Here is a 25,446-nt window from a genome sequence, read left to right on the forward strand (position 1 = left end):
GGGGAGGTCTTGGCTGAATCATTCATTCATACATTCATTCACTGATGCACCCTTTGACCAACACTTCTTGAGCATCCACAATACACCAGGTTCTATTCTAGGGATGGCGGACACAGCAGTGACTAACACAGGCAATAATATTTGTTCTCCTGGAACTTATCATCTAGTGTGGAGGGAGATAGATAACAAAAAAAAGATGCATGAACATCTTGTGTGTTAGGAATAGTTAAAGGAGATGAAGACAAATAAGGCAGGAAAGGCAGATAAAGGGTTCTGGGGATGGGATTCTACCACTTTTAACAGAGTGGAAAGGAAAGGCCATGCTGAGAAGTTGATATTTGAGATAAGATTGAAGGAGTGAGGGAGTGAGAGATTGGGTGTCTGGGGAAGGATGTTCCAGGAGGAGGGAACAGCAGGTACAAAGGCCTGGAGGCAGGATCCCAGCTAATGCGTTAAGCTCTCTCATACATGTGCTCATTCAGTCCTCCCAGCAACCTGATGGTATTGGTTGTACTCTACACCAATTTCACAGACGAGGAAACTGAGCCTCCATTGTGGTGGAATCACCATCCCAAGGCCAAATAGAGAGGATGTAGGAGAGTCAGGATCTGAGTGTGCCTAGATGTGACTTCACACCCCATGCTCCCAACCACCATTGCCCTTCTGCCTCCAAATGAGGCTGCAACCTCTGGCAGCTCAAGGTGGGCTTGCGTAGGACACACATTGATTTAATCCGCAAGTTCACAGACTCTGAGACTCAAGACAGCCTGGGAAGCTGTCATGCAAACATTCCAGAGCCAGACAGAACCTGGATTCCAATCCTCGTTGTGCCTTTCACAAGCTATGTGACAGTGCAGAATTGTGAAGCCCCAGTTTCCTCCTCTGAAAAGTGGAAATATTAGTTTATAGCTCATAGGGGTGCTAGGAGGATTCGTGGAGCTAATGCATGTAAGAGATCTCTGTCAATGCCTGCCACAAAGAAAGCTCAACATATTAGTAGTTAATTTTTATTTTAGTTAACGTTTGCTTGCATAGTACTTACTGTGCTCCAGGCTTTGTGGTAGGTGCTTTACAGAGGTCACCTTATTTAGTCCTCTGAATGACCCTATGGGGTGGGTACTATTATCCTCATCTGACAGATGGGGAAACTGAGACACACAGAGATGAATTGTCTTGCACATTGTGTTAGGCAGCTTGGGCTGCATCACCAAGTATTATAGACTGGCGGCCTTAAACAGCAGAGATTTATTTTCTCACATCTCTGGAGGTCAGAGGTCTGAAATCGAGGTGTCAGCAGGGCCGTGGTTTCTCTGAAGGCTCTAGGAGAGAATCTGCTCTGTGTCTCTCTCCCAGCACCTGGTGTTGCCGTCAATCCTTGGGATTCCTTGAGCTGTAGACGCATCACTCCAATCTCTGCCTTTGTCATCACATGGTGTTCTCCCCAAGCCTGCCTCTGTGCCCCTTCTCCTCTACTTATAAAGACACCAATCAGATAAGATTAAGATTAACCATCCTACTCCAGCATGATCCCATGTTAACTTACATCTTAATTGCAACTAGAAAGACCCTGTTTCCAAATAAGGTCACATTCTCAGAGACCCGGTTTCGCACTTCAACATATCTTTTTTCTCTATGCCAAGAAAAAAAGAATACGGCCATTTGTGCAATCTGTGATCATTACGTTTTGAAATTATTCATCACCCTTTTCCTTACATATTATTGGCCAGAATTTATTCTCATGGTCCCACCTAACAGCAAGGGAGGTTAGGGAGAAGGGGAGAATGTGGGTAGTGGGGAGCCTCAGTGCTGTGTGCCACAAGATAAGAACATGTAGAGCAAGTCTGCACTTGCAGTCTCCTGCTCTCATTTCCTCGTCTGCCTCAACCCGGGTTTTCTCTTTCACTCTCTAGATGTGGATGAATGTGTGGATTCCAGAGCCTGCCCAGAGCATGCGACTTGCCACAACAGTCCTGGAAGCTACTATTGTGTCTGCAACCCAGGATTTGTTTCTAGCAGTGGAAACATGAGATTCCGCGGTCCAGGAGAGACGTGTGAAAGTAGGTGGAGGGATCTGTTGGGGAATCAGGTCCAATTCTGTTTGCAAATTCAGCAGTGGTGGGTGATGAGTAGGGGCATGTCTCGGCTGAGTTCAAAGACTTTTCTGCAAAGCTGATGCTAATAATCATTCATTCATACATTCACTCATTGATTCATTCATTCCTGCACCTTTCGACCAATACTACTTGAGCATCTACAATACAGCAGCTTCTATTCTAGGAATGGTGAATACAGCAGTGAATAACACAGGCAATAATATTTGTCCCCCTGGAAATTATCATCTTGTTTGCAGGGAGATAGATAAAAAATAGAAGCACGAACATATTGTGTGTTAGGGATACCTAAAGGAGATGAAGACAAATAAGGCAGGAAATGTAGATATAAAGTTCCGGAGGTGGGTTTCTAATTTTAACACGGTGGTAAGAAGAGGCCGTGCTGAGAAGCTGATATTTGAGACAATATCTAAAGGAAGTGAGGGAGTGAGAGATTGGGTATCTGGGGAAGGATGTTCCAGGAGGAGGGAACACCAGGTACAAAAGGCTGGAGGCAGGATCCCAGTCAAGGCACTAAGCTCTCTGTTTCGTGTGCTCATTCAGTCCTCCCAACAACCTGACGGTATTGGTCATATTCTACACCCATTTCACAGACAAGGACTGTGAGCCTCCACTGTGGTGGAATCACCCTCCCAAGGCCATATAATAGATAGGAGGTAGGAGAGTCAGGATCTGAGTGTGCCCAAGAGTGACTTCACACCCCATGCTCACAACCACCATGACATTCTGCCTCCAAATGAGGCTGCAACCTCTGGCAGCTCAAGGAGGGCTTGCGTAGGACAGACATTGATTTAATCACCAAATTTCCAGACTCTGGCACTCAAGACAGCCTGAGAAGCTGTCATGCAAATATTCCAGAGACAGACAGAACCCGGATTCCAATCCTCGTGCCTTTCACAATCTATGCGACGTTGCACAATTTTTGAGTTTCAGTTTCCTCCTCTGAAAAGTGGAAATATTAGTTTATAGCTCATAGGGCTGCTATGAGCATTCATGGAGCTAACACATGTAAGGGGTCTATGGCAATACCTGCCACAAAGAAAGCTCGACATGTTAGTGGTTAATTTTTATTTTAGTTAAGATTTGCTTGCCTAGTACTTACTGTGTTCCAGGCTCTGTGGTGAGCGCTTTCCAGAGGTCACCTTATTTAATCCTCTGAATGACCTTGTGGGGTGGGTATTATTATCCTCGTCTGACAGATGGGGAAATTGAGACACACAGAGATGAATTCTCTTGTCCATTGTGTTAGGAAGCTCGGGCTGCATAACAGAATATTGTAGACTGGCGGCCTTAAATAACAGAGAATTATTGTCCCACATTCTGGAGGCCAGAGGTCTGGAATCAAGGTGTCAGCAGGGCCGTGCTTTCTTTGAAGGCTCTGGGAGAGAATCTGCTCTGTCTCTCTCTCCTAGCTTCTGGTGTTGCCCGCAATCTTAGGTGTTCCTTGACTTGTAAATGCATCACTCCCATCTCTGCCTCTGTCATCACATGGTGTTCTCCCCAAGCCTGTCTCTGTGCCTCTTGTCCTCTTCTTATATGGACACCAATTATATCAGATTAAGGGACCATCCTTCTCCAGCATGATCCCACATTAACTTGCATCTTAATTGCATCTACAAGGACCCTATTTCCAAATAAGGTCACATTCTAAGGGACCAGGTTTAGGAACTCAACACTTCTTTTTGGAGGACACAATTCAACCCACAGTGGTCTCCTTCACTCTCAAATGCTGCCTTCCCTTGCAGCCCTGCTCTGGGGCGCTAACGCAACCTTTTCCTTCTACGCTGCCTAGATGTGAATGAGTGTGCGAGTTCCACCATCTGCCCAGCTCATGCAACCTGCACCAACACTTTGGACAGTTACTACTGCACTTGTGAACAAGGCTTCCTGTCCAGCACCGGAGAGACACAGTTCGTGGGCCCAGGAGTGGAATGCAAGGGTGAGTTCACATCCCCTCAAAGGTGGTCGGAAAAGCAGGTGGAATCTAGCTGGGTAGCAGATACAGATGCTTTTTGTTTTTGCCCCAAATATTAATTATTTATTTCCTTCCTTCCTTCCTGCTTTCCTTCCTCCCTCGCTTCTCTCTCTTTCTTTCTTTCTCTCTCTCTCTTTCCCTTTCTTTTCTTTCTTTCTTTCTCTTCTTTCTTTCTTCCTTCCTTCCTTCCTCCCTTCCTTTCTTTCCTTCCTTCCTTCCTTCCTTCCTCCCTCCCTCCCTCCCTCCTCCCTTCCTTTCTTTCTTTCTTCTTTGCATTCTTCCTTTCTCTCTCTCTCGCTCTTACTTTCTATTTCTTTCATCATGAGAATTATTCCTGGCCACTAAAATTTCCAATGATTATAGACTAGCATTAGGAAGAAAATTAAAATTAAAATCATGCTCCCTGTCAATATCCAGAAATACCCACTGATTTCATTGTGAGGGCCCACTGTTTGGCCGCCTTTCCATGGAGATAGATAGAATTTCCAACATTTACAGAGTGCCAGGTCCTGTGTGAAGTGCTTTATGTGCAATGTCACATTAAACGGACTATAGGCATTTTGATGATCTCCATTGTCCAGATGAGAAAACTGAGGCTTGGAGAGCTGAAATGACTTTTTTAGGGTCATGCAGTTGAACTGGGATTCAAACCCAGGTCTTTCTGACTCTACTGAGGGTGTCTCAACCATGTTACTTAGCTGCCACACTCTAGTTAAGAGATGTTGGTGAAATATATTTCATCTCTATAAGCCTCAATGGTTCCATTTGTAAAACGGGCGTATAAGAGTATCCAACTCCAAGGATAGTTGGGAAGATTAAATGCAATAATGTATGCAGTGTGCTAGGCACATGTGCAGTATTAAGAGCTATATTAACATAAATAATATAAAGTAACATAATTCCCAGAAGGAGCTAAGTTCTCTGTCAGCATTCCTTATATTTAAACCCCAGTTCTCCTCTTGACAGTAAAAATCTGATTATTCCTCTGAAAAAGACCATAGGTTGGCAATTTTTCTGTAAGGGGCCACATAATAAACATTCTGGAAGTTGCAAGTCGTATGATCTCTGTCATGACCACTCAGTGGTGGTGCAAACACAGCCAGAGATGATACAAAAATGAATGGATGTGTCTGTGTGCCAATAAAGCTTTATGTACACAAACAGATGGTGGGCTGGATTTGACCCATGGGATGTAGTTTGCTGAGCTCTGAAGAAGATGATGCATTTCTATCACTTTTGCAGTTAGTTTCCAGGGATCCCCAAACATCGTTCTTTATCTTTGGCCTACAGTTCATGGGTTATTCAGTCAGCTCAGTAGTGCTGATGAACCCTGGTGTTTAAATTTGGGGTGAAATCAATATTAACCATATAGAAAATGATGGATACTACAGCAACTATTTTGTCTACTCTATGTCTTTGACCCCCAGTATGGTGACTGATACATTGTGAGTATTTAATATGTATTTGTTGAATGAAGGAATATGTACCTTATTCTTTATGTCAACTCCAAATTGAGTCATCCTTCTATTGGCAGGCACTTAGGTTTTTCTAATGTTTTACAACTTGAAACAAAGCTGAATGAGCATCCCTGTGATCTGGGAGGGAGCTATAGGAGACTTGCCTTGAAGTTGTGCTTCTATAACAAGTACCTAGCAAGGGTTTATTTCGAGTAACTTGTCAGAGCAGGGTTGAAATAGATTTGTGGAGAGCCACCCCATGGTTCCACGACTGCACGATTCCATGGGTCCTTCAATGAGTAAATTCCTAGAATTTGCTTTGCAAGTGTCCGAGTTATCTGTTGCCGGGTAACAGACCACCTGCAAATTTAGTTGCAAATAGTAATCATTCATTATGCTCATGAATGAATCTGCTATTAGGGCTGAGTTTGGAGAGGATGGCTTGTCCCTATTCCACACAGTGTCAGTTGAGTTGGCTCAACTGGAGGCTAGAGGATCCACTTTGAAGAGGGTCTACTCACAAGGCTGGCAAGGTGGTGCTGGCTGTTTGACTGGCTGCTCCCCCAGGGCTGCGGGCTGGATGTCTTAGTTCTTCCCCATTGAGCTGCATTTTCATGGCTGGTTGGGCTTCCTCAAAGTATGGCAGCTGATTTCCAAGAATGAGCATCTCAAGAGAAGAAGGAATTACATTATATTTCTACGACCTATCATGACATTCTTCTGACTCAGCATGGTATTTTTATGACCTGGTGTCACTTCCACCATAGTCACAAGCATGCTCAGATTCCAGGGGAGGGAATATAGACCCCAATACTTGATGGGTGGAGTACCAAGGTCTCACTGAATGAAGGACATATGGGAGGGAAACACTGTTTCAACCATCTTTGGAAAATACAATGGGCTTCACAAGATGAGGCAACTTTGTAACTCTGACTCTTTCTCTATCCAGATATAGATGAGTGTTCTCAAAACCCGCGACAATGTGGTCTTAACTCAATCTGCCAAAACCTGCCAGGGAGGTACAAGTGCAGCTGTTTGCGCGGTTTCTCTTCTCCTACTGGAACCAACTGGAACCTGGGAAATCCAGGTCATTTTGCCTGTACACGTAATGCTCTCAGGCTCTCAGGCATGGTCTTTGGTGGAAAGCTATCATTGAGTTGGGTACGTGTTTCTCACTGTAGACACCCAATCTTTTGTCTGCTCACTCTCCTCCACTGCTCCTAGACATCAATGAATGCCTCTCCAGTGGGATCTTCGCAGAGCGTTCTGAGTGTTCCTACTCCTTAGGAAGCTATAGGTGCAGCTGTCGAGATGGGCTCTTCTCTAACAACTCCACCTGTGAAGGCACAGAGGGCCTGCCCTTCTTTATTTACCTACTTAATTAAGAAAAACCTCATTTCATGATCCTATTAGGTAGTGATCATGATCCTTATTTTAGGAATGAGAACACGGAGGCTCAGAGAGGTGAAGTGACTTGCCAAGGGATGCACAGCTATTCGGTGGAAGAATCATGATTTGAACTCCCGTTGAGGGCCTACTGTGACTTAAGCAGTGGGTCAGGCAGTTCCTGCGAATAATGCGGGGGCTCCATCTCTATAGCGATTTTCTCTCCAGTGGACATTGGCAATGTCTAGAGACATTTTTGATTGCCACAGCTGTTGTTATTGGATTGTGTGTGCTACTGTCCTCTAGTGGGTAGAGGCCAGAGATGTTGTTAACCATCTTACAATGCACAGAACAGCCTCCCCACGACCAAATGTGATCCAGTCCCAAATGCCAGTAATGCTGAGGTAGAGATACTGTGTTATAGGGAGAGCTCAGACTCAAACTTCAGCACTTTTTCCTAAAAGGTATTTGAATTAAGACCTGAGAGTTACCCTCATCCTCCCTCCCCTTCCATATTAAATCGGTCATCAAGTCTCAGAGAATCTAACTGCTAGATATGTCTTGAATCTCTCCACTCTTCTCCATCCTTTATTCAGGCTGCATCCGTACCGTAACAGCATCCTCACTGGTCTCTCCCTTTCTCCAGTCTTCCCCTCTCAAATCCATCCTCCACACTGCAGCCAGGATATTCTCACAAAGACACCATGGCTCCATCTTCCTAAGTCTAGGGTGGTTCTATTGTTTTCCTCCTTCATTTATAGGGAGGATGACTTCATTCAGCAGGGCATGGAGTGATCAAGCCCTTATCACATTCCCTTGGCTTGGAGTCAGAGATATTCGAAGTCATCTCTGATTTTTCTGGTCCATTTGTAGCAGTTAGCTATTGCTGAGTAACAAATCACCCTGAAAGTCAATGGGTAAAAACTAGCACCATTCATTTAGCTCTTGATTTCATGCATTGGTGGTTTAGGTTGGGCTCTGCTGGTCAGTTCTTTGGGTCTCAACCATTCTTCTTCATGTGAGGAGATAATGAGCCTTCATGAATTCACAGGTAATCAATGAATCTGGATCGTGAATTATGAAGGGTTTAGAGGCAAAAGATGAGCGTAGGTGAGAACAAACTCTCAGGGTCTTGCCTGTTCTAATGAGGAGTTTGGATTTTATCCTGAGCTGCGAGGACCCTCATCAGAAGATTTGCCTGGGTCATAAACTTGCCTCTAAATGCTTCCTTTCTGTAACAACAAAAATGTGTTTAAGAAGGTGGGACCAGAGCCAGGGAAACCCATTGGCTTCAGTCAGTGGTGGGGCTGTGCACTGCAGCTGCAGCCTCAGCATCCTTCATCCTTTTGACTTAGACCAGTTTTCTGCTTAGATATGGATGAATGTTCCAGGAGCTTGACTCTTTGTGGTCCCAATTCCACCTGCACCAATATCCCGGGAGAACACAGTTGCTCCTGCCTGCCTGGGTTCTTTTTGCCTGATGTTTGGACCCCTGAGAAACCAGAGGCTTTCAAATGTACCAGTCATTCTCCCAGCCATGCTGAGGACTTCTCAATGCATGTCAAACTACTCTGAAATGCAGCAGCTTATAACAACAACCATCTGTTCTTGCTCATGATTCCATGGGTTGACCACATGGTTTTTCTGGGGCACTAAGATGGCTGGCCGGTCCAAAGTAGGCTCGCTTACGTGACTGGTAGTTGGTGCTGATCTCTGGCAGGGCCCTCAGTGGGCCTTTCCACATGGCTTCTTGGGCTTCCTCAGAGCATGGCAGTTGGTTTCCAAGAAGGAAAGTTCCAAGAAGAAGAAAGCAGAAACTGCCAGTTCTCATAAGGCCTGGGCTTGGAAGTCCCCAAGTGTTACTTCTACCACATTCTATTGGTCACAGTCACAGGGCCAGCCTAGATCCAAAAGGAGGGGAAATAAACTCTCCATCTCACTGGGACAGCAACATGTGCATACAGGAAATGGAAGAACTGATGGCTCCATCTTCGGAGGGTCTACCATACAGCAGAACACATTTTATAGTCTTCAATCCCCGGGGAAATGCATGCTTCTTTTCATTAGAAATATTATATTTCTTCTCATTCGTTGATCTTTACTAGCTGCTGACATTGTTAGAAGCAGAACAATAGAGGCATAAAGAGGAAAGGGATCTTAGAGAGATTAACACAGCTCTAAGGGCTCTAGGAACCTTTCAGAATCCCCATCTAGGGCCAGAAAACAAGGCCATGGTCTTCCACTCTCCTTTCAGTCAAATTATCACCTCTTTTATTTGTCTTACCTATTCGGGTTTCACTTCACAAGAAGGAAGGTTTCTTGGGCCAAAAAGTTTTGAAAGCCATGCCCCTAGTCCAGCTCTATATGCAAAATATAAATTGCACCTGTGGTATGTCTGACAAGAGCTCACTTAGTCAATGCTTAAATATTTCTGGAAGTGGGCAGCCTGCGGTGAAAAGAAACCCACTCCTTGGTTAGAGATGTTTTCTGTGATACCAAGAAAAAAACCACTTCCCCATGCCTTCCAACCATGTCGTTTGAGACCTCCAAATTAGTCTACGTTCCTATCACAAAGACTTCTCGTACCAACTCTCCATGGTATCGCCTGGTGCAATATACCATATACTTGTGTAAGCCCCTAGTGTGGACAGTGCCTATTTATCCCTCATGTTTTTTGAGATGACATAGAAATATGAAAGGTTTTGTCCTTACCTCCCTCCTATTCATTTTTTTATTACTTTTATTTCTCTCTTTTTTTTTTTTTGGTGAGGAAGATTGGCTCAGAGCTAATGTCTGTTGCCAATCTTCCTCGTTTTGCTGGAGGAAGAGTGGTCCTGAGCTAACATTTATGCCCATCTTCCTCTACTTTATATGTGGGATGCTGACCTAGCATGGCTTGATGAGCGGCGTGTAGGTCCACGCCTGGGATCTGAACCCACCAGCCCTGGGCTGCTGAAGCAGAGTGTGTGAACTTACACCACAGGGCCAGACCCCTCCTATTTATTTTTTTCTGAGACATTCTATTCCATATATCCTCTGTGGATCAGAAACCTTCAGAGGGAGAAGTAACCTCTTGTTGCCACAGTGACCATACATCACCCTGTATTGGTTAAGCTGGGGTTTCTCAACTTTTGCACTATTAACATTTTGGGCTGGATAGTTCTTTGTTGTGTGTAGGGCTATTCTGTGCATTAGTGGATTGGCAGTATGTTTGGCATCTACCCCCAGATCCCAGTGACCACGAAAAATGTCTCCAGACATTGCCCAACGTCCCCTGGAGGGGCAAATTGCCCTCAGTTGAGAACCACTAGCTTAACGTAATAGAAATTTCTTACTCCCTTAACCATCCAGTATGGATATCCTTGGTCAATAGGCAGCTTTCCTCCACAAGGTGATACAGGGATCCAGTCCTCTTGCATCTCTGGTTTTCCTATGGTTAGGAACTTGGAATCCTTGGTTTCAGCCAGTGGCAGGGAAAGAGGGAGAAGACACACTCACTTCTTAACCACGTGGGCCCAGGAGTGATATGCCATACCCTCTCCCATTCTATGAGTGAAAGCTAACCACATGGCCCCACCTAGATGCAGGGGGCTCTGGGAAATGTAGTCCCTTGTTGTGCCGCCATTTTTCAGTGACAAGGCTATGCTTTGGAAGGGGAAGCATGACTTTGTTGGATTGTTGGCCAACTCTGCCTCACTCCACAGATATTGATGAGTGCCTTGATATGTAACCTTTCGGCCAAAGGCAGTGAAAAGTGCCTTTTCAATGCAACGTGCACCAACACGCACCAGGAGCTACTTTTGTACCTGCCACCATGGCTTTGCACCAAGCAATGGACAGCTGAACTTCACAGACCAAGCAGTGGGATGCAGAGGAGAGCAGAGGGTTTGCTGGTCAACCCTGGAAAGAAGGCTATCCCTGTTCCTCTGGGTTTTTTGATCTTTTTGAGTTCTTTGCAGATATTGATGAGTGCTCCCAAGATCCATCACGGTGTGGTCCCGATTCTGTCTGCACCAACGCCCCAGGCTCCTACAGCTGTAGCTGCGTTGTGGGCTTCCGTCCCAATCCAGAAGGCTCCTGGAAACATGGCAACTTCAGCTGCGAAAGTAATCCTCTCCTTATGTGTCTTGGCAATGGAATCTGTGTCTTTCTTTGGTTGTAAAATCCTCACTCTACCCAAGCTCTGGATCCTCTTCTTACTTTCATTCATTCTCCCTTTTTATATTCTTTCACTAATACATTAATTTGATAAATTATTTTTGAAGCATTAATTAATTAACTAATTAGTCAAACAGGCCCCTGCACTAGGTACTGGGGATTCAATCCTGGATGTGATGGACATGATATTTGCCCTCATGTAGCTTATAGTCTAGGGAAGGAAGTAGAGAGCACACACATAATTATTTAATAATTGAAAAACTGTCACGCCCTTTGGCATATTATATACCCCATTAGTGAGATATATAATATGCTCCAGGCAAGTGACATTTAAGCTGAAGCTTGAAGGAAGAGTAGGGATTATGCAGATGAAGAGTGGAGATCACAGCGTGACAGGTTATAGCATGTGCAAAGGCCCTGAGGCTAACAAAGACTGAGGACAAAGAGAATGGCATTAGCTGCATCTGAGCAGGTGGGCAGAGGTCAGATTCTGCAGGACCTTGTGTGCTGTGTGAAGAACTTTAGTCTTTCTGCTGAGAACAGTGGGGAACCGTGAAAGGTTTATGTTTTTAAAATTATGGATTATTTGATACATTAAAAATATAAGTAATTTATATGGAGGCAATGAAGTATAATAATAAAATGGATATATCCGAGCCCCTTGCCAACATAAGAACCAGAATATCATCAATGCCATTGCATTTTCTGCATGCTTCTTCTCCACTCCGTATATCCTTGTCTTCTCCCCAGAGGGAACCACTCGGAATTTTGTGTTTATAATTCCCCTACTTAAAAAAAACCCTGCCATTTACGTATCCCTAAACAATATCTTGCTTAGTTTTGTTTGCTTTGGAGCTTTACAAAAATGGTATCATACCACATATGATCTTTTTTTATTGAGATATAATTGACATATAACATTCTATTAGTTTCAGGTGTACAACATAATGATTGATATTTGGATATATTGCAAAATAATCACAATAAGTCTAGTTAACATTCGTCACCCTACATAGTTACAAAATTTCTTTTGCTTGTGATGAGAACTTTTAAGATCTACTCTCTTAGCAACTTTCAAATATGCAATACAGTATTATTCACTATTGTCCCCATGCTGTATATTACATCCCCAGGACTTATTTATTTTATAACTGGAAGTTTGTTCCTCCTGACGACCGTCATCCATTTTGCCCACCCTCCACCCCCACCTCTGGCAACCACCAATCTGTTCTCTTATCTATGAGCTTGGCTTTTTTTTTTTTTTTAATATTCCACATATAAGTGAGATCATATGATATTTTCCAGAGTTGCTCTTTTTCACTCAATAATCACACTTCCCAAAGCCCCTGATGTTGTAGCGTGTAGCTGTAGCTTGTTCACTTCCACTGTTGTATAACATGGCAATGGATGCATTTACAGCATGGGGTATGATTGTGTAAATAATAATATCTTTCTGTGGTTGACATTTGATTTGCTTGCTTTTGTTTTCGTCCTAGTGGTTCCCTTCAAGTGTAAAGAAGATATGTTACCCAACAATGAGCAGGTCCAGCTATGCCAAGAGAGAGCAGCGGTGGAGCCTGAATATGTAAGTATTTTTGAAGGTTCCTAGCTCTTGAAGTTGTCCTAGAAGCCACTTAGGTAGGATGTTGCTTTGCAGTTTTAACGAAGACAAAAATATACAATGGCTTAAACCAGATAACAGTTTATTTCTCTCTTTGTAACAGTCTGAGTGTAAGCTGCTGAGAGCCGATGTGATGGCTCCATAATGCTCTGTCATCATGAACACAAGACTCCCTTGTTGTGGTCAAACATGGCTGCTCCAGCCCCTGCCATCACATCTGCATTTCAGCTTGTGGGCAAGGGAGAAGGGGAGGTGACAGGCACTGTCCTTCCCTTCAAGAGTATGACCCAGTATCACTTCTGCTTATACCTCATTGGCCAGAAATTAGTCATGTGGTCACACCTAGCTACAAGGAAAGCTGGGAAGGGAGGACATTTGCTCATCTAAAACTTGGGAATTCTCTTACTAAAAGAAGAAAGGATGTTGGAGTCTCATTACTAGTGAAGATGTTGGTGCTGCGTCTGTGTGATATGGGATGCATGTGTGATACATAGCCCCCAGGCCAGGCAAAGAGGAATCTGGACATCTGATTCTCTAATGGAGTCACTCCAGTGAGTAAAGGCTCCATGAGCATCTTCAGGAATTGGTGTAACTATTTTAAATATCAGCTTATAAACTAGCTTTGGAATTGCCATGCACTTTGGACCATTGTCATGTCTTTTTTTCATTGTGGTGAAATACACCTAAAAAATCACCATTGTAAATTATACAATTCAGTGTTATTTAGTACTCACAATGATGTGTAACCACCACCTCTATCTATCTCTAAAACATTTTCATCACCCCCAAAGGAAACCCTGTACCCACTAGCAGTCACTGCCCATTCCCCCCACCCCAACCCCTGGTAAACACTCATCTACTTTCTGTCTCCACAGATGTGTCTATTCTGGACATTTCATATAAATGGAATCATACGCTATGTGGTCTTTTGTGTCTGGCTCCTTTCACTGAGCAACATGTTTTCAAGGTTCATCCATGTTGCAGCATGTGTCAATGCTTCATTCCTTTTTACGGCTGAGTACTATTCCATTTGGACCACTGTTTTTTCACACATTTCCCCATCTTTTTACCCCACTAAATGGTTTTGCTGTCTATGTTTCTTTTGTTGTTGTTGTTGTTCATGGAAGAGAAAGGAGCTGTGGTTCCAATTCTGATCAAATAGTGAGTTTTTATTTCTCCGAGAATTCGAGAGACTCACGAGACCTCAGGAATTTGGGACCACCCTGTATGGTGGGCTTGATGGCCCAATTTGTACCTTACATGCTTGGGGGATAGACTGATCAATGCTCACGAATGCTTTTCCCTCGGGGCACAGGTTTCCTTTTGTGCACTAATGAACACCACCTTCAGCATCCTGGACGATGCCTGTGAGGACAAATCCACCGTCGTTTCTCCGAAGGTAACGAGGAAGTCTTTGTAATTGTGTTTCCAGTTTCAAGCATCTTGTGGGACACTTTCGGAGCAGAAAGTCCTCTTTATAATTAATAGACTGTGAGTTAATATTTAATTTATTACAGTTGTAAGTTTTTAAAAATTAACACGCAGTAAAATTGCCCTTTTCTTTACAATCCTATGAGTTTTATCACCTGAGTAGATTTGTGTAACCACCACCACAATCAGAATACAGAACAGTTCCATCTCCCCCAAGAACTCTCTTGGGTTTTCTCTTTACAATCAGATACTCCCTCCACCACTAGCCCCTGTAAATCCCTGATCTGTTCTCTGTCATTATAGCTTTGTCTTTTCAAGAATGTGATATAAATGGAATCACATGGCCTTTTGAGTCTGGCTTCTTTCACTCAGCATAATGCCTTCGAGATTCATCAATGTTGTGTTTATCAATAGTCCCATTCCTTTTTTTCTGGTAACCATTAATGATATTTAGTACATTTACAACGTTGTCTAACCATCACCACTATCTAGTTCCAGAACATTTTCATCACCCCAAAAGGAAATTCCCTACCCGTTAACAGCCACACCTCATCCTTCCCTTGACTGCAACCCATTCTCTTGATGAGAGAGGACAGCTGCTATTTCATTGACGAGAGAGAGAGACCAAATACACCTTTCTTTGCAGAATACGGCTGAGAGTGTTACCTCTGTGCTTAAGCAAACGTCCACGTGGTCCACCTTCACCAAAGAAGAAACGTCCACCCTGGCCATAGTCTTACTGGAGACCGTGGAGAACACCACGTTGGCAGCGTTCCTGAAATCCTCAGAGAATGTCAGTCAGTCTATTCAGACGGAACGCCTAGGTAGGCTATATCCTCCACGGCAAGCTCACACCTGGGCGCTGATTTTGAGGGGTGACTTCAGCAATGTGATTCTCCATGTCTTTTCCATATACCGTTTCCCTGACTGTTTCTAACCTCTGAACTCACACAAAGCAAGCCTATTATAGTAATGACATCTCTCATTTATTGAGCATCAGGCATTGTGTTAAGAGTTTGTGGCCAGGCACTGTTTGGAGGGCGTCGTTAATTCATTCAATAAATATTCGTTGACTGCCTACTGTGTGCCAGGTGTTAAGATATGATAGTCGTTTGCTGTGTTCAAATATTTCGAGCTCTTTCTTCTGGGCCCACGTTAGGATTGTACTCCCTGGCTTGGGGTTAGGTGGAATTTTGTGATGAGTTTAAGCCAGTGAATTGTGAATGGAATAGTTGCTGGTGTGAGACCTTCCAGAGCCTTCTTTCCCTCTACTCTAGGGACAGGCAGTGTTTCAGATCACAATGTCTCCATCTGTGTGGGTCCCAGGGCAAGGAGAACACAAAGCACAGCCCCAAGTCAATTCACGATGGACACAAAGCATGAATGAGAAATCAATAATTATTTATAACCCACTAAGATTTGGGGTTGTGTGTTACTGCTGCATGCCCAATCCTCTCCTGACTGATACAGCTATGGATTTACCACCCTGAACGTGCTTGGTGGGTGACTGCGTGGGAATTTCGGGTACTGTACGCCTTAACGGCAGCACCCCACTCCTGGTGTAGCTCCAGTATCAGTCACATAATCCCGGGTAGTTCCATCCTCATGGGTGCCCAGGAGGCCAAGAGGTGGAAATAGAGTGTTTGGTGAACTGCCACCAGAATTGAACAAAACTAGCCTCGTGAATTTTATATTTTAGTGATAGACCTATGGCATACCAGATAGAGCTAGTGCTACTGAGAAAAATACAGCACGCTAAGGAGGCTCGAGAGGGTCAAGATTAGTGGGAGCGTTGCTATTGTATATAGTGCGGTTAGGGGAAGTCTCACTGGGGCAGAGACCTGAGGGAAGGGAGCCGTGTAAATATTGGGAGACAGAGCAAGTGTGTTCCTTGGAACACTTGGTGAGTTCAAGGAACAATGAGCAGGCCGGTGAAAGCTGCAGCAGAAGGGGTCAGAACAGAAAGGGAGTGCAGATTTTGTAGACGAAGGTAGGGACTCAGGATTTTATTTGAGGTAAGATGGGGGGTGGGATTGGAGAGTTTGAGAAAATGCATGGCATTATCTGGCTGATATTTTTCGAGGGTACCTCTGGTAGAATTATCTATTTTGTTTTCAATAAGAGTCCTTTAATCATTGCCATGCTGCAGGTGGGAAATCTGAGGCTCAGAGAGGTTAAGTCTTTGCTCAAATTTGCACAGCTGGTGAGTAGCAGGGCTGGACTCCATCTGACTGCAGAACCCAAGCCCTCATCCACCATACTGGGCTTGCCCGGGTCCCTTTCTATTCCTTTGGCTTTGGAAAACTTGCCTAAATTTGGAGTAGCCAGAGTCACAACTCTGTCGCCTTCCATCACTGTCGACTTCAATCCCATCTTTTCCCCATGCACCCCCTATGATGTGAGGGCTCACGCCTATGGATCCACCCGAGTTTCTCATATGTTTGGTGCTACCATCCTCCTACCAATCATCAGGGGCTCAAGAGGTTTCCCGTGATGAATTGGCCTTTCTGTTCTCTCCTTTGCTTGCGACTATGGATGCGTACCCTTCTTGGACAGAAACCAAATTCAGGACCCACTCTCTGGGTGACCTCATGCAAACTCTCCCTTTCTCCTTCTAGATATTAAGACCCAAGTTATCAACAAAGAATGCGCTGAGGAGAACACCATCTTTAACTTGAAAGCCAAAGGCGATGAGATGAAGATTTGGTGCTCCACAATTGAAGAATCTGAATCCACAGGTACAGACCCGCTCCTGAGAATCAAGGAGGGTGGTTGTGGTATATTCAATCAGCAAATATTTATCCATCACCTTCTAGGTCCCAAGTCCTGTGCCAGGTGGTGAGGGAATCTCTGATGGCAGAGGCAGAAATAGCCCATGCCCTCAGGGAGTTTTCCATCTGCTAGGGAAGGCAGACATTAAATAAATAATCTCACAATACTGGAGTACTGAAACCTTCCCTGTCCAATACAGCAGCCACTGGCCACACTTTGTTATTGAGCGCTTGAAATGTGGCTAGATTGTGAGCATAGAATACATACCAAATTTCAAAGGCTTGGTACAAAAAACAGAGGATGTAAAACATCTCATTAATAATTTTTCTAGGGGCCGGCCCGATGGCGCAAGTGGTTAAGTGCACGTGCTCCGCTGCGGCGGCCCAGGGTTCGCCGGTTCGGATCCCAGGCGCGCACTGACGCACCGCTTGGGAAGCCACGCTGCGGCGGCGTCCCACATAAAGTGGAGGAAGATGGGCACGGATATTAGCCCAGGGCCAGACTTCCCCAGCAAAAAAAGAGGAGGATTGGCAGATGTTAGCACAGGGCTGATCTTCCTCACACACAAAAATATAATAATAATTTTTGCTACTGATCATGTGTTGAAATGATAATATTTTGCATGTATTGAGTTAATATATTATTAAAATGAATTTTACCCGTTTTCTACTTTTCTGAAATGTGGCTACTAGAAAATTTAAAATTGCACATGTGGCTCATACTATGTTTCTAGCAGACGGCACTAATCTGTATCAAAGGTTGGCAAACTTTTCCTGTAGAGGGCAGGTTAGTAAATATTTTAGGCATTGAGGGCAATACAATTTGTGTTGCAACCATGCGACTCTACTGTTGTGGGGCAAAAGCATTCACAGGCAATATGTAAATGAACGGGTGTGGCTGCGTTGCAATAGAACTTTTATTTACAAAACACAGGCAATGGCCAGATAAGCCTGTACATTGTCCACCACCCCTGATCTACATGCTCTCTGGAGGGCACAGACCTGGGACACATCCTGGGAGACCCCCAACGTTGAAAGTGGAAGCCCACCAAAGAGATTAAACAAGAATGACCACAAATGTGGGAGGGGAACTTATTTTCCACTGCTGAGTTGAATCGTCCTTTAAAAACACAAATTCAAATTTGTTTTTAAGTATAGCCAAGATTTCTCCAGGTGATAGCACCTCAGGATTTTTTTCTATGGTTCTATGAGGGTCACCAACCAGAAGCCCACCCATGTTTTAATCCTCAGAGCAGGCCAGTGAAGGTGCAGGAATGCATGGGATATTACAGTGCATATACTAATAAATACTGAGCAAATGATTCCCTTTTTTTTTTTTTTTTTTTGCATTTGGGGCAAATCGCAGGGACCACTGGGGTGGCATTTGTCTCCTTTGCGGGTATGGAGTCTGTTTTGGATGAGAGCTTCTTCCAAGACCCTCGGACCTTCTTGGGCAACTCCAAGAGGAAGCTGAAGATGAATTCTCGCATCGCTGGGGGCATCATGACCGGGAAGAAGAAAGATGGCTTCTCCGACCCAATCATCTATACTCTGGAGAACATCAAGGTTTGTGAAGAGGTCTCCACTGAGCCCCCATCTACCCGTTGAGAACTCCCCATCCCCTAGTGGGCTTAACTTTTATTTTTGTTTATTGAGGTAACGTTGGTTTATAATATTATATAAATTTCAGGTGTACATCATTATATTTCGATTTCTGTGTAGACTATGTCATGTTCACCACCCAAAGACTAATTACTGTCCATCACCACACACAGGTACCCTGTCACCCCTTCTGCCCTCCTCCTTCCCCCTTTCCACTCTGGTAACCACTAGTCTAATCTCTGTATCTATGTGTTTGTTTATTGTTGTTGTTGTTGTCTTTATCTTCTATTTATGAGAGAGATCATACGGTATTTGACTTTCTCTCTCTGACTTATTTCTTTTAGCATAATACCCTCAAGGACCATCCATGTTGTTGCAAATGGAAAGATTTCATCTTTTTTATGGCTGAGTAGTATTCCATTGTGTATATATACCACATCTCCTTTATCCATTTGTCCATTGATGGGCACTTATGTTGTTTCCAAGTCTTGGCTATTGTGAATAACGCTGCAATGAACAAAGGGGTGCAAGTATCTTTACACATTCATGTTTTCACGTACTTTGGATAAATACCTGGCAGTGGAATAGCTTAACTCTCATTTTTAATAGGCACCCATTAAGGTGGCAAGCTTCCACAATTTCTAGCAACTTAAGCTAATCCTCAAAACCCACCTCTAGAGGAGTAAACTTTCCTATTTCTATGTGGCGTTCTTCCATTCATCAGCAGGCAAGATTTAGGTTAGGTTAAGTAACACTGACGCAGGAATATTTACAGAGAGTTTAGTTACATTAGCTATGACCAAGTCAGTGGGAGAGACAGATCTGACATCCAAGACATTTCTTCTCATGACTGCACAATGAAATGGCAGCGTTTTCCTCCATCCCCTATAGAGCATACCTGCATCTTCTTGCCCCAGATGACTTCAGGTTGGCCACACTGCATCCATTCAAGAAGGATTCTCAGGTGACCAGGGACTTTGATTTTTTCAGCCAAAGCAGAAGTCTGAGAGCCCCATCTGCGTTTCCTGGAGAACAGATGCAAAGGGTGGTAGGTGGACGCCATCTGGCTGTGTGATGCTTGAAGCTTCCGAGACGCATACTGTCTGCAGCTGTAATCGAATGGCGAACCTGGCCATCATCATGGCTTCTGGGGAGCTCACGGTCAGTACTGATGCTCTGTTTCTTGCTCCCCAAATCCAATGGGAAAATATTGACTAAACATGCATGGTGTGCCTCTCATGGCCTTGTGTGTTGTGGGAGGAGTCATGGGGGCACAGAAGGGGTGTGTGCCATACCTCTGCCCTTGGAGAATTCATGGTCTTGTTGGGAAGCCATGACGCTCATATGTCAAATAAGGAATGACCCTAAACCGGTGCAGGCACAGTAAAAATCACAGATCCCATTTACTGAGCACTTATCTTGTTCTGGACCCTTTATTTTAAGTGTTTTTAGACCCATTGCACAGGATACGAGACTGAGGCTCAGTAGCCTTCTAGTAATTGGAAGGTGGGATTCTATTCCAGGACAGTCTGGCTCCAGAAGTCTCTTTCCACTGAACCATACAAATGGTGCAAGAGGTTGCGCTGTAGGAATTCAGAGGTGTTTCAGTGAGATCTGGTGACAGATCAGGGAAGAAATGAAGAACAAAGTGAGCCTTGGTGAGCAGGCAGATTTGGGAGAGAGGAAAGACATCCTCATTAGTGCTGTGGTGAGTTTCCTTACCTCTCATGCAAGATCTGAGGTGAATTCTCTGCCAGGGAGGCCCTAACTGCTAGTTAGAGGAATATGGGGCTTAGGACTTGAGAGACCTGGATCCAGAGCAAGACCAGCCGAGTTTCAAGTCCATCTCTGTCACTTCCTAGCTGTGTTAACCCAAGATATATATAATATAATGTTTATATATTGTATAATTATACATATAATTATTAATATTATAAAATACATATAAAATTTCATATACCTATATGTTATAGATGTATTACATATATATGCATTATAATACCTATGAATTATAATACATATATATAATTTCAGGAATATTGAAATGAACGTGCAAATGGACACAAAACTGTTTTTTCCATGGAATTATTTTGCATCTCTGTCATTTATTTAAAATTTACTGAATTGTAAAATATCTCCCACATAGATCAGAACTGGGTAACCTGGAGATGTGTGCTCTGACAATACATCGTTTTCCATGGAAGTACTCATTTTTCTCTACACCATAGATCTCATCCAGTCTCACAGCCATAAACACCATTTATTAGGAATGACCCCAAAATACTAAACAATGTGCAGTCCAGCCCCCTTCCTGAATTCTAGACTCATATAACCAACCACCTACCTAGTGCCCCCACTGAGATGTCTAATAGATGTCACAAATGTAACGTGTTCCAAACTGAGCTTCTGATCCCCCCGCCTCTCATTTCCATGGAGGGTCCCCTATCCTTCTATTGCTCAGCACAAGGCCGTGGAGTTATCCTTGACTCTGCCTTTCTTCTTACCCTTCATCTCCGATCTGACAGCAAATCCTGTTGACACTTCCTCAGAATGTATCCAGAATCTGATCGCCTGTCTGTTCCTTTGTTGCTTCTATTCTGTTCCAAGTCCTATTGTCTGTAGCCAGGATTATGGAAATAGCCTCATAAAGGGTCTTTCTGCTTCCCCTCTTGCCTTTTCCCTGCCCCACCTTTGGTCTGTTCTCCTTGCAGCAGCCAGAGGGCGCCTGTGAACTCCTGAGTCGGGTCACATGCCTTCTCTGCCTACAAACCTCTATGGCTCCCACCTTACTCAGTAAAAGCCAAAGTCACCTGATGGCCCACAAGGCCCTGTACGATCTGACCCTCTTTTCCTCCTTGACCTCATCTTCTGTTAATCTCACTTCCCTCTGCTCCACCCATGCTGGCCTGCTCAGGATTCTTCAGACACGCCAAGCTCACTTCCTCTTTAGGAATCTTGACCTGGATGCTCACTCTGCCTTGAATGTTCTTGTCCTGATACCCACATGGCCAACTCCCTCACCTCCTTCAAATCTTTGTTCCAATCATTTGTTATCAATAGTATTTCCTCTGGCAACTCGATTTCGTACTGCCTCCTTTTCTCCTACCCTGACATTCATGCTTCTCCTGCCCCTAATCCTGATTTTCTTTTCATAGCGCTTACCAATTCCTAACATGCTATAACTTCCTTATTTATTTATGGTCTTCCATCTCACACTAGAATGTCTTATTTTTTCACTGACATATTCCAAACTCAATTAACTAAGATCCAGTGGCTTAATTAAATAGGGAATTATTTTTTTTGCAAGAATAGAAGCCCAGAGTTAGGTGTTGCTGGTATTGGTTCTATTGCTCAGTGGTATTGTAAAGGATTTAGGCTCTTCCCGGTTTTCCAATCTGCTAGCAGCATGTTGGCTTTTCATCAAAATGTTTTTTATGGTTGCAAGGTGGGTGCCATAGCTTCAGACATCACGACCATGTTCAAGGCAGAAAGAAGAGGGATGGGGCAGAAACAGCAGCCTCTCCTTTCATGCCTCTCCCTTTAACAGGAAACAGAAGCTTTTCCCAGAAACCCCTCAGCAGATTTCCCTCTCACCTATTTGGTCAGAACTGTGTCACATGACCACTCCTAGTTACAAAAGAATTTGACAAAACAAGTATTTGGCTTTCTAGCTTCTAGAGCGAGAGCTATCAGTGGTGAAGAGGTTAAGAATGGCTTTGGAGTTTGCCTGCAGTGCCTGCCATGCTAGTGATAATCACTGTTAACATTTTAAGGTTTATCCTTCTAGTCTGTGTTGCCATATTTCTCTCTCTCTGTATTTATAAGACCCATGCCCCTATAGATATGACCCCTGGGATCATGTTTGTACTAATCTTGGTACTGATTCCAGTTCTGATTTCTCTCTCACAGGGTTAAAGCTCTTTCTTGCTTTCAAATACGCTATGAAGCAACATTTGAGGACAGCAGGTGCCGGCAGGAGCTGACGCTGAAATCTTCTCTTCATGGCTTAATGTGGAATTGCAGATCTCACCAGCCCCAGGACTCTCTGGGTGATTCAGAGCACTGATGGGTGGGGCGCTCTTCCCACGTTCCATGCGCTGGTGAGAAACAAGACTTTCTGTTCCAGATTAAGATTTTATCTTCTATGTTCTGCAGCCCTTTGAATTTCCAGAGTGTTGAGGAAATAATAGATCCTAGTGCAATGGCATGACCAAGAACATCTGGCTACCGTTTTGTTTTCTCCTAAGTTCTTTGGCGTGTGGCTGCAAGCCTGCCTCTCCAGCGCCTGTCACAGAGTATGGAAACGGCTTCAGGAAATGGCTTGTCTTCTGACCGACTGGCTTACCCTTTAACAAAGACTCCTCCTGCCTGTAAAGAAATGGCCAGTAAGACTGTAACGAGAGCCCCAGGGGATAAACAAAGCTCACTGACATGGACGCCACTTTGGCACAAACACTTAAAAGAGTTATGTTGGTAAGCAGGAGCGGTCGATGGAGCAGAATTCCAGCGTTTCACAGAGAGTTGAAGGACTTGATGACAAAGCCTTTGGAAATATTTTGGTTTCCTGGAAACTTTCCGGGAACCAACGTCTCCTTTCCTTCCAGGAACTGTTTTGTGACTTGGCTAGGATTCGCACTGCTCACAAAGACATCACCATCCTGCCTTGCTCTTCGTCTCCCATAAAGTGTTGAGTGCCAAGGAGAGAAGAAGGAAAATTTAAAATGTACATATCCTCCCTTCCATGGCCACTCTCCAGCCTGCCTCCTCAAAGTGTGGTCCGTGGACCAGAAGCATCAGCATCCCTTTGTTAGAAAAACAGGATCTCAGGCCCCACTCCAGTTCTGCTGAACCAGAACCTGTGGTTTAATGAGATCCCCGGGGGATTTGTGTTGTGCGTGAGTGAATGCTCTAGAATATTCTTCTGTTTTCCATGCTTATACCAGAGCTTGTTTTTAAAACTAGAAAGGAAAACATATTCTTGGCTTTAGGACTTTGCATCTGCCATTCTCTCTTCCTAGGACACCTTTCCTCAAAATTGGGCTAATTTTTGCCCTCTCTTTGAGTCTCAGCTTAGTCGTCACTTCCACCAGGAAGCACTCTTTAGATCTCTTCAAGTAGGATTAGATGTCACCTCTGCGTGTCCTCTGAGGCTTCATGCTTTCTAGCTCTGTATTATAATTTCTTTTCTTCTTGAGTGTCTCCAATTAGATTCTGAGCTCCCTAAGTGCAGGGAAGTATAGTCAGTGGATTCTTCATAAATATTTTGAATGAAAGCGTGAATGAATGGTTACTCTCCATTTTGAAGATGAGCAAACTGAGGCTCAGAGAGGTTAAGTAACTTTCCCATCATTACACAGCTGTAGCGGGCTGAGCTGGGCTTTGAACTCTTGACCAGAGAGCTCCTCTTCCAGGCCACTAGTCCTTCTCCTTCTCTTTCTTTGACCCTAGGAATTCTTAGTTTGGGGATACAGAGAAAAGACTATTTACTTTGAGTCAACTTATCATTTAGGATTCAGTTTGCTCGGTAATGATCTTGTGTTGAACAATTTGATCACAACATTAAACTTGATTGATGGAGGCTCAGTCTTTGTTATTTGTGGCAGCCACAATTTGGGAGAGGGGCTGACATCTGTTTACAAACAAGAGTTCATTTATGATAGGTTGGTCTTCAATGTTTGGCTTGTCCAGAGGGTTCAATATAGAGGTGACAATTCTAAGGGATATTGAAGGCATGATTTTTACCCATTGCCAATTGTGGTAGGTTAATTGCATCAATGCCTTCAAGAATGGTTTCCATGCCTCCACATCCCTTCCCTGTAACTTTGTAACCCTTCCTTCTCTGACTCTGGCTTGGCCTTGAAAGTTTATTTGGCCAACGGAATGTTAGCAAGCATGACTCAGAGGTTTCAAAATTGGGTGTGCATCCCTTCTTGCCCTTTGCATGATTTGTCTTGCTCGCTCTTGCACCCCTGTCTCCGCCATAAGAACGTGCCCAGTCTAACCCGCTGGAGGGATGTGAGAAACATATGGAGGAGAGTTAAGTCATCCCGTTACACCAGCTGAGGCTGTCCTTAATCAGCCACCTAACCAACTTGTAGCTGACTGCAGTCACATCAGTGAGCCAAGTCAAGATCAGCAGACCTGCCCACCCAACCCATCAACTCAGGAGCAACAATCAGGTATCATTATTTTAGGGCACTGAGTTTCAGGAGTGGTTTGTTATGAAGTGTTATTTGTGGCAATTGCTAACTGATACAGCAGCCAATGGATTGTCAACATTTTGCATTTGATTACAACAATTTGGAATATACAAAGAGGAGGATTTGCATCTATATTTCCTCTTAGCTATCAAGGTCTATAAATCTATAATGCTTGAATAAAGTTCTTTCTGACAGAAGACTTGCACAAGGCATTGTCTATCTCTATTACAGTGTTACATGTTGGTTTAAAATACAATCGTGTTAAGGAACTCTATGTTTCTAAGGTAAGTGAAAGCTGTAACCTCCAAAATAAGGATCTTTCTTAATATAAACATCAAGCTATGCTTGGTACGTTCCTTTACCCCCATGGCCTCATATGCCTCCACTAGAGACAGAAAAGACACTTAGAATAAAAACTGCATGGTTCTCAAATCCCATAAATATAAAGTGAAATAACTCTGTCCTCTTATAATCCAAATAATTTATGGTGTCCAAAAAAAGACAGATCCATTCATTCAAGAACTATTTATTGACCACCTAAAATGTACTTTTCCTTCCTAAACCATTAAAGATCATTGAAAAAAAATTAAAAAATTGAAAAGTAAGGATATTAGAACATAAAATATTATTTTAAATTTAAATATTTTATTTTTCCCCAAACCAGAATTTATTAAAATTTGACTTTCTTGATTTTAATGGAAGAAAACTCATCAATAATTTTTCAAAATCAATTT

The 25,446-nt window shown here is 43.7% G+C and overlaps 1 protein-coding gene across 1 annotated transcript in view; it reads left to right on the forward strand.

The window, feature by feature from the left end:
- LOC131401601 (adhesion G protein-coupled receptor E1-like) overlaps positions 1 to 22,427 on the forward strand; it is a gene marked incomplete at its 5' end in the record, with an annotated part of 27,740 nt that extends 5,313 nt beyond the window's left edge. The window contains 10 exons of the mRNA XM_058536882.1: positions 6,493 to 6,562; positions 10,724 to 10,814; positions 10,879 to 11,035; positions 12,584 to 12,672; positions 14,024 to 14,107; positions 14,786 to 14,963; positions 16,758 to 16,877; positions 18,277 to 18,476; positions 19,503 to 19,673; positions 22,422 to 22,427. Coding sequence (XP_058392865.1) covers positions 6,493 to 6,562; positions 10,724 to 10,814; positions 10,879 to 11,035; positions 12,584 to 12,672; positions 14,024 to 14,107; positions 14,786 to 14,963; positions 16,758 to 16,877; positions 18,277 to 18,476; positions 19,503 to 19,673; positions 22,422 to 22,427 — 1,166 coding nt within the window. The remainder of the gene's footprint in view (positions 1 to 6,492; positions 6,563 to 10,723; positions 10,815 to 10,878; positions 11,036 to 12,583; positions 12,673 to 14,023; positions 14,108 to 14,785; positions 14,964 to 16,757; positions 16,878 to 18,276; positions 18,477 to 19,502; positions 19,674 to 22,421) is intronic.
- Between the last annotated feature and the right edge of the window lie 3,019 nt (positions 22,428 to 25,446).

This window comes from Diceros bicornis, assembly GCF_020826845.1.
Source record: "Diceros bicornis minor isolate mBicDic1 chromosome 12 unlocalized genomic scaffold, mDicBic1.mat.cur SUPER_12_unloc_1, whole genome shotgun sequence".
NCBI classification, from domain to species: Eukaryota; Metazoa; Chordata; class Mammalia; order Perissodactyla; family Rhinocerotidae; genus Diceros; species Diceros bicornis.